Source organism: Sinocyclocheilus anshuiensis, unplaced genomic scaffold (genome assembly GCF_001515605.1).
Source record: "Sinocyclocheilus anshuiensis isolate Anshui unplaced genomic scaffold, SAMN03320099.WGS_v1.1 scaffold309, whole genome shotgun sequence".
Taxonomy (NCBI): Eukaryota; Metazoa; Chordata; class Actinopteri; order Cypriniformes; family Cyprinidae; genus Sinocyclocheilus; species Sinocyclocheilus anshuiensis.
The window spans coordinates 160,929-171,294 of NW_015539839.1; the positions used below are offsets into that span (position 1 = coordinate 160,929).

Below are 10,366 nucleotides of genomic sequence, written 5' to 3' on the forward strand. Positions count from 1 at the left end.
AGGCTTGGTTTTGATCTCACTGCTACGTTTCCCCCTCTCTCTGTCCTTACACACAGCACAAGAGCAGCTAACCTACTGAAGCACTGCAGGTAATACTTAACAAGGGAGATAGTGACAGCACAAAGCTCCACCCTCAGTCCAACCTCTCCCACGGCTAATTTAAGGCAGCACATTGGACAGCCCCCCAAAGTGTTGGATTCACTCTAGCCCTTCCTCTCTTTTACTCCTTTCTTACCCACTGAAGGCAAAAAAAGTTCATATTAAGACCAGAAAGGAAATAATTTGGTAACACTTTAGTATAGGGGCCAATGCTCACTATTAACTGGTTGCTTATTAGCATACTAACATATTGGCTGTTTATTAGTACTTATAAAGCACATATTCTGCATGACCATATTCTACATCCCTAATCCTACTCAATACCTATGCAAATTATAAGTTTATTGAGGCAAAATCATAGTTAATGGTTTGTTAATAATTAGAATTGGACATTAAAATAAAGTGTGACCAATAGTTTTGCAATAGAAATAAAAAGGAAAGAAAATATATAAACCAAGACAAGACTGTTGGGAAATTCTGAAGTCCCTATTGATGTGGCCACTGATTTGTGATATGTGTGACAAATGCTTCAAGGAATATGTGGTTGCCTAGGATTTGTTCCCCCTCATGGTTTAAGAAAAATTTGTCAGGACAGCTGATGTTCAACTTTTTATTTATGAAGATTTCTTTTTTTAAAAGTAGTATTTTAGTTTACCTTGCCAAAATAACTACAGATATAGCTGAATAGTAGCAACAGCGCCTTCTGTTGGAGTGATAGAGAAAAAAAATGGTAATATTGGAAATTTGGCATCTCATAAATTATATTAATATATAATAAAAATGTTAACAAAAAATTAAATGTTATATGTTTCCATAATTGATTTAAATATTTGTGTATGTTTAAATCAATTATTATTAATTGATGTGCTTTTGTTTTTTTTCTAATAACACTTTACAGACTTTGTTTTCAGTCAATAAATTCATGCTGTGTTTGAATGAAATTATGTGTTTACTGAGTTACTCACGTGCTTGTAACTTGGGGGGGTCACCTCATGGGGCAGTTGAAAGGTCAAGTCACACAATACTCATTCCAGTTGGTTAAACAGGTGGACAGAGGCCCCTTTATTGTAATAAAATAATAAAACAAGGGTTGCTCCCTAAATATTTAATAACTCTTGAACTCAACAAAAGTTTTTTCTTCCTAATTTATTTTCCTTATTTCTTCCAGTTACACGAGCATCCATGTAAATAATCAGCAGTGCTAAGCTGTTGAAAGGTATATGTAGGCACATTTCCTAATTACACTTTATTTGCCAAACATAAGCGTAGTTTGACATATGGCTTGAATCACAGTGATCCTAATGGGCGTGATGTCCTGTTGCCTTCCTAAAAAATCCTCTCATATAATTTTATTTCTAGAGAGTCCAAATATATCTTTTGTGATTGCGGTCACTGGGGATGGGATTTTAAATGCGTCCACCGGATGATGATGATGGAAATCCCCCATGGCTGTCAGGAGTACATAGAGTTTATCCCGTAATGTGACACATGATCTTGGGCACCAATAAAAGTGCTCAGCATCAATTGCAAAAAAAGGAGAAATAGCTTTCATTCTTTAAAGATTATTTATTTATTCATGTATTTTACCCATAAGCCTCATTTGTTTATACTTAACTGCTTTATTTTGTTCATGTTTTTTGTTGCGACTTCAGCTTAGCATGACCTAGCTGAAGTGAGAATCAGAGTAGATACTTGAGAATACACACTGTGTAATGAAACCTTGTGGTCGCATCTAGATATAAATACCCTCTTTCCATTTATGGAGCAGTGTTTAAAGCGGATATATGGGAATTGATACCACCTCACATATCCGATTGAATGACCAATAATATTTTTGTTTCGGTCATCATTTTCTCAGATAACTGACATTTCCTAGTTCATTACAACTAATTAACTCCATTCATGTAAACTCAACAAGAGTCATTTACTTAAAGCATCATATTACTGAACATATGCACATGTTTCGATGTTTAATTATGTCCCAAGATACAGTTCATCACAGTTTCCAAAATAATTTAACTGGTTAACACTTTATAATAAGATTCAGTTTGTTTGTTAATGCATTATGTATTATGAACTAACAATGAACAATACTTTTTACATTTATTAATCAATGTTCATGTAATTTATAATTGTATAGATAGATTATAAATTATATAAATAATAATTACTTATTTGATCATATATCATGTTTAGAGTTTACTAATACTGATAGTTCAACATCTTGTTTGCCTTGAGATGAATAGAATTAGCATTTAGATTTTCCTCTGCCCCAGTGACCCTCACTAGGTTCAGATGGATAGAAGTTTTCTAAAATACTACCAAAGCTTGAATTTATGAGTTTAAATTTGCTGTGATCCAGACCTTTCAGCACATTGTGAACCAGAAATCCCTTGGAGAACGCAAAGGTCATAAATATTCATGGTGAGTAAATATACACAGGATTTAACAATGCATTCCACTAATGAATTGTTTGATGCCTTTAATAACATGAACCAAAATAAAGGGCACTCTGTTTATTCGGATACGTGTTTGGGACAACACTATGCCACTCTTAGCAACGCTTGTGAAAAACCCCTGTTAGCATTCGCCGAATACCCAGCATGCCACAGGTGCTTGATGAGTCTGTTTCTATTTTGTTACTTTGCTAAAATAACTTTTGGTGCACTTCTAACCAATGCACATTCAAGCACCTAAAGTGGACAGTTAGTGTAGTACCGATTGATAGGTGGAAGCCAGCCAGCACAGTACTAGCTATAAATTTACACTTTGTCAGATTAAGTTAAATGTATGTACAGTTGTTCTGATCCTACCAGTCAGTTCCCTTTCGATACTTCACTCGTACTGCGTCTTGCTTAAGACGCATAAGGGAAAAAGCCTTTTTTCTCCTGAACTGAAGCCTATTTCATGCACGCAGTGAAACTGCACGGCCATTGGTTCGTGCAGGGCTTTAAAAACGAACCAATGGCACGGCAGTGGAGCTGCACGAGCCTATGGCGACGAAGCCCGCCAAAGCCCGCCAGAATGGGCAGGGCATCTGGCTATATAAGCGGGCGCTCGCCACAGGATTCTCAGATTTCTTCTCCTTCAGCGACGACTCTACGTCTCAAGCTGATCCAAAGCCGCTCGCCGTTGACACACCTTCGCAGCTGGAATCGGGACCTCTCAGCTCGTCAGGGAACCGAGGTTACGTTAGTAACCGAGTACGTTTTCTGACATAAAAAGAATAAAAAACCTACTGATCTAGGGCTATAAAACAACACTTTCTGAAAAGCAATTTACCAAAAAATGTTTAGAAACCCCACAGCTCCACACAGAAAAAGTGAACCATATGCATATAGCCTCTAGACTACATAAAAACATAATTTGTTTAGAAACGAAGTCACATTAGTCATTATTGACAGTACCATTCGCAAGTCCGGTATTGTTATCTTAGTTGAACATTTCCCAGCCTTAAATCTGGCATATAGCCGTGTTAACATATGGCTGTATCCAGCTGTACACAGCAGTTGTGACCATGCATCACTGTCTCAGGATACATAGATTACAGACGAACGCCGCTACTAGCGTTCAACCCTTCACCTTTTCAGCCATAGTATAGGTCAAGCATGCTAACAGACAACACGCTACTATGTACTATGTCAATACACTCATGGTTGGGCACAGGAAGGGTGCCTCTACATGTCCCTCAATAAAGTGAAAATATTGTCAACAAATATGTCAACAGCCACATGCTAATCAATCAGCACTTGCATATAAATTGTGTCACTTTAAAGCAAAGCAGGCAACCTTTAGTGCCTTTAGGACATCTTTTATAATTGGGTTCCTGAGGGAATGTCAGGATGTTCTGTGCTTTGTGTTATTATATTAATACTTTATATAGACAGTTCATCTGAGAAGAGTGATATAATACTGTTAGGAACAGCTTTCTGAAATAAAAATGGATGTTTCATCCAAACTTTTCTTGGGTTAGTTCAGGGCAGGTTCAGTGGACCAAGCCCTCAAAGTCATGGTAGTTATGCTATTCAGCTTTGCCAGCATCAGCCAAAACTTTCTTTGCCTCAGAATAACTCTTTCCCAGAAAGGACGGCAACGTTTTCACATTGCTTTCGCACATTGCAGCATCCCAATCATCCACCGTTGTAAATATACACACTGTATAAATAGAGGATCCTAGGATAATTTACTCCTCTGGATCAAGCACAGGGTGAGCTGGGAGAGGGGTGGCTTTTTGCCTGGCCTGCCCAGTGGCACCGTTCCTCTTGCGCTGCGGTCACGTCAGCATTCTTGCGATACCTTTCCTCAGTCTCCTCCCTTTCTCCCAATCACACACCAGTGTCCATCAGCTGACCACAAGAACTGTACAGTGTTAAGTTGGTGTGCTGTAGACTTGTCGGTCTCTGTTGGGTCTTCTCTTAAATTATTTTTTTCTATTTCGGAATATACAAGATTATTTTATAGAAGTAATTTTTTTTTAGTTGTCTTAAAGTATTTTACATTTATACTAAAGGGGCTGCTGAATGCTTAATTCTGATTGTTTGACGAAAGTTCTAATATGTGCAATTATTTTCAGGGAAACGCATGTCTAAAATAGTTCCAGGCAGGTATTGACCTCATTACAGTTCATTATCACTTTTCAAAATGATTTCAGTTATTTAAAAGGTCGTTACAGCCTACAACAGCAAAAGAACCAAAATCCACAATGACACTGACCAAGCAAATAAATATAGTAAACAATAGGGCAAAAATAATAACTCAAAATTAATTTTATTATTTTTTATATAGTACGGAAAGCACATTTTCTCTTTCTCCTGCTCTCTCTCCTTTACAAGCGCGCACACGTACAGTATGGGCACATGCTTGCACAGAAATGTGTTGTCAGCGTTGCTTTGATGATTTTAGCAGTAAAATAATCTAGCAACTTAAAAGCTACATTATATTTGTCACTAGCAAGGTAATAACAGCACTGTTTTTGAAGCAAATAAACGTACTGTTTCGCTACTAGTCTCTCTCTGCATTAATAACTGCGTTAGTCTGCTATCAACGGCTCAAACCTCCTTGTCTAAAATGACATTTTGGAATTAGCAATGGAAGTGTGGGATGAGATGCGTAAGAAATTAGCCCTACACACATGGTTATTTTAAAACCTGACAAATGTCTTGAAATACAACGTATGAACAATGTCTTGAGGTGTGGTAACTGTAGTATAAGCAGAATAATTGACTCCGATCTGTTGAATTATTAGATTAAAATAATACACACACGAGGTGGTAATGCGGCCACAATGCAAAGACCCTTTGTCAATTATTCCTTATTTATTTAATATTAAAAATATAATATCAGCACAACCTATTACACTTCTTGTATTTTAATAGCATTCTTGGCTTCCTGTTTTTTTTTTTTTTCATTTTTCTTTTATGTTCTAGTCATGATTTTGATTCAAATACTGGGAAGGTCTCTCTAAGATGCTAGGTATTATCCACAAGGCAGCATAGATGCCCTCACTATACATCACCTACTACTTCCTCACATTCCTCTTCCTCTTGTTTTTATAAACATGTCAGTTCAAGGACTACTGATGTTCAGGTGTTTGATTTTCTGAAGTGACAACTAATTCCTGTCTTTTATCACACAGCACACATGGTTTGAGATGTTTCAGTGTGCACCTGGAAATTTGCAACATGAGGCAATATAAAAAGTTTAGTACATAATAGAAAATGTAAAATTAAGACACTTTGTCAGAGACAACACATTTTAGATGAGTAAGACATTTTATTATAATTTATTGTAATATTGTTGAGTATGAAATTGTTTCAACTCTCATGAAATAGCTGATGGTCTCTAATCTGGTATCAAAGTTTGTAGGAGGAGGCAACTCATAAATGCAATCTTAACTACTTCAAACCAGAAATAAAACTTTTATTGCAGGCTTGTTATGGAACCATCTATGCTGGCATCTGCTTGGTTACTTAAAGCAGTTTCTAATACAGTTCTCATACAGTAAACTTGCTTTATTACAGACAGAACATACACCTGACAAATTGCTTTGTGGTTACTGTTGAACTGTAGCTGCAGTAATAAGTAAAATGGGCAGCCAGAACATGACTTGATATCATAAACTACAATTTGATATAGAAGATAGTCTTTAACTTAAAGTACATGTTTATTTAAAAACCAAGACTGTTTTTCAAGAAAGAGATTTATGTAAACTACAAGTAATATTAAATCACATGTATGATCAAGATCAATTTTTATTGTATTACTTGACAATATGTTATTAGAAGGCAGAAGCAACTAATTATACGCCCATGTTGCACCCAACAGTAGGCTTATATCTTTCTTTAGACTGTGTAGTTTACAGCAGTTTAAGAAGACACATCTTAATACAAATTAATAAAACTAGCCTTTAACCCAAAACATAAAGTCCAATGGACATTTACAACAATGAAAGCATTACATAGAGAAAGAAAGAAAGAAAAAAATAGAAAATTAGAATTCCAAAAAAATTACAGTGATCAAAAGTTGTATTATGCAAATGTATACATTTTACAGTTAACAGTTATAGGCATTAAAACATATATATACTGTACATACAACAGAGGAACTGTGAGCTCTATAGCATTTCCTATACAGAATTTCCTTTACATACAGATCCATTTTAATTAAAAATGTAAAATGTCACTTTTGCCATAAACGTCAACACTCAACAAATTTATATATTGATATATATGCTCTGTCAATAGGCGGGAATACAAGAAACAAAGAATCAATCTGTAGTTTTATTAAAAAGCCTGGAGCTGCCAAAGTGACATGTTTTGCATCATTCTGTTAATTTCCAAGCATCCTTTTGCTTGGAAAATAAATTGTGATATCTGGGTGTAATAACATGGAAAAAGTACACATTGTTCATTTACATATACAGCCAACAACAATACAAAGCTGGTTGAACATTTACAAAATTATCCTTTTAAGGTTAGATTAGATTTTCATAAATTAGGTTTAAAATAGTTACAATATTAAAATCTAACATAACAGGTAATATTATGCTAATTGTAATACAACGTAGGAACAAAAATCTGCAGAAAAACAGAAACTCCATTAAGTTTCTCCATTCAGTTGTACTTCATTAAGTTTATGTATATTTCCTTTAACCATAAAACAACACAATGCATTTTAAAATATGAGTGAAACACTAGTGAGAATTTATACAGAAAATTTCTTTACATTAACACAATACACTGGGCCCTGTTTTTACAGACTTTTCTTAGTGCTGTATGTATATTCAAACAACGTTGTTCTAACAATGACTCACATAGTTTACAATTTAGTTCAGCTGTTACTTCCAGTTTAAAAAAAACCATCAGTCAGGTTCAGAGATCTGTAAAACAGAGAGTTGATATTGTTTTTAATTATAGTAATTTTTCACATTTATACATCAGCATACAACATTGGGACTATTATCTTGCTGACAAAAGAAAATAGGCTCCAAAATGCTAAAATCCACTTTACTTTTTTTCCCATGAGCTGTAAAGCCAGCTAATAACCTCCTACGTGTATTTAGCCTTTGACATGACCACTTACCTCAAGCTAAAACATCTGTTTGACAAAAGAAGAGCACTTAAAATGTATTGATGTTATTTGTGAAAAAGGATGACATGCTGATATACAGTAAATGCATATAATGCATATACTAATATAAAGGCAGATCATTTTAATATTTCATAACAAATGTGTGAGACATTTATGGACATGCTCACATTCATTGAAAACTGATAAGCTTCATGTTTTGTTTAACCAGTAGGCTTGTTCACACAATGGCGTGCAGCGACATCTGTATTAAAATTTACAAATGGCCACTCAATTATCAGCAGGAAAGCTGCTTGCTATCCAATTTAACACAAATACTTTCTTTGCAGGCTTACACAAAGACACGAGTGGACCGTACACATCAAAATAGACACATTAGGCTGAGCTGGGGTACATAGTAAACTGAGCCTGAGATAACAATCTCCCAACCCCCCTTAAATAGAGAGAGGAAAGCAGGTAGCTGGAAGACTGGACATTCCTTTAAGGATTTATCAAGACAAAACCAGAGGACTAATCTAAGAGCTCCAATCTGTTAAACTGAAGTGGAACCTCTAATTATATCAGTTGTTAGGGCAGGTTTGTAGAGCCAGTTTAAATTTCCATCTCAATACCTTTTTGTCCATTTCCACTCTAGATTTAAGCTTAAAATACCCAGCTAAACTTTAAATGTAACATGAAACATGTACACTGTAAAAAATTCTGTAAAATTTATGGTAAAAAAAACGGCAGCTGTGGTTGCCGGAATTTTACCGTAAAAAATACGGTAGCGACGTTTTAGTTTCTACGGTTTTAACTTAAATTTATAGTTAAATACCGTAATTTAATTAACTGATATAATGTTAATATACCAACCTATTGAAGTACTGAAATCTGTTTTGTACCTTTGTAATACACCGATAACCACCAAATGCAGGTGGTGATGAAAGTCACATGATGAACCAAAGCCCATCACAAGCAGCTTTTAAATAATATATATAGAAGGTGCACAGTGTCATTCACACAAACACCAAACACCATCATGGTAACACACATGCAACTTTGTCTTGCATAATTGCCACTTTATTTCTTGTTATTTCTACTTGTAACTGCAACTTTAACTTTTATTTAACAGTTACCTTTTTACTTTTTACTTTGAGTCGGGAATGGCTTACGTACTATTCCCTGACAGCGGATTCAGCTGAGCATAAATAACTAAGGATGCTTCTTCAAATGACTGAATAACAGGATCTTTAAATAAATGTTAAAAAGTTAACATGACGTAAGATTGTACTTCCAGCCACCTCACTGTAGCATGCCAAAGCTGCCTTGTGAAGTCTTTCCTTTACTAGCAGTTAAAAGAGTCTGTGTTGGTGGAGGGCTGTCCTGTCAATCCCACTCTAAGGAATGTGGCTGTGATGCCCAGGGCAGATATGGGCAGGTGAAGGTATCTATCTTTCAGCAGTGGCCTGATCACAGCCAGGCCTGTGAAGCCGCTGCTCTAGGACACTAGAATAGAAAGCTGGAAGAGAGAGAATGTGCTATCGGATGCCCTTCCTGTGAATTCTGTCTTTTCAGAGACCCATCAGTCAAACGTGCCTGAAACTGTGTGTGTGGAAGGTCAGCTATGTTTATTATTAAAAAAAAAATAGGACAAGATGTCACAGATTATAATAAAATTGTTGTTTATTAGTTTTTTTTATTGTATATCACAAACCAATATATGTTCAAAAGTAAATTATCTTTAGATTCAAACTATCCACCTTCTGGTTGGATGCTCTCATGTTCTGGTCTCCATAGAAATCCATGTTAAAATGGGGGTATAAAGATCAACTGAATTTATTAAACTGAATTTTTTTTAAATATAACAAAGTATAAAAATGTGTGTGTCACAGGTACGGTGCTCTAAGGAGACAAGCGCACGACGCAGGAGTAATCCAGCACACAATCTTTAATTCCAACTTAAACTCAAAAGAATAACCAGGAGACCGCTAAATCACAAGCATCTAAGAGCCAACTAAACATGACGGTGAACGGACAAAGAAGCAGAGGAAAGGCAGAGCTATTTATAGTAAACCAACCGATTGACTAATAAGATGATTAATGAACACAGGTGGAAACTAATGAATGATGATTAACTAAATGAGAACAGGAATAGAACCAAATAAGGGCAGACAGGAACTAAACAGAAACAAACACGTGACAGTGTGAAGACTTAAGTTGTACGTTAATTTGACCAGATACCGGAAATGTAAGGCATCTTTCTGTTATGAGGCGGATGAGACTTCCACATTCAGGAAAAAGGTGAATAGAGAGAGTTTTCATTTTTGGGGTGAACTATTACTTTAATTAAAAAGGCCTATAAGATATTTTGAAGGTACCATTTATTATTATTTTTTAAATGATTTTTATTTTCAAATATGAACAATTAACCCCTTAACTGTCACCGTCCCACCTGTGGGACACTTGGCGCTCTTTTTTATTTGTTGTCTTTTTTCTCTATCAAATCTTTTAGTAATCATCATAAATCATATATCATTTGAAAGCTTAGAAGCCCAAGATTCATCCTGTGAAAACCATTTCGAAATCAGACATTGCGTTGCCATGGAAATGGTACTTTAAAATCTTTTGGCGGTCTCCTCCCCCTTAGTGGGCAGTGTCAAGTGTCATATTACAAAATGAATTACGGTCTTTTAGAATCAAA

General features: G+C 35.5%; 1 protein-coding gene across 2 annotated transcripts in view; it reads right to left on the reverse strand.

Moving 5' to 3' along the window:
* Positions 1–7,241: 7,241 nt before the first annotated feature.
* LOC107684453 (uncharacterized) overlaps positions 7,242–10,366 on the reverse strand; it is a 25,072-nt gene continuing 21,947 nt past the window's right edge. For both annotated transcript variants that reach the window (XM_016480704.1, XM_016480703.1), the window contains one exon: positions 7,242–7,477. In XM_016480704.1, the coding sequence (XP_016336190.1) occupies positions 7,470–7,477 (8 nt within the window). In that variant the 3' untranslated portion in view covers positions 7,242–7,469. The remainder of the gene's footprint in view (positions 7,478–10,366) is intronic.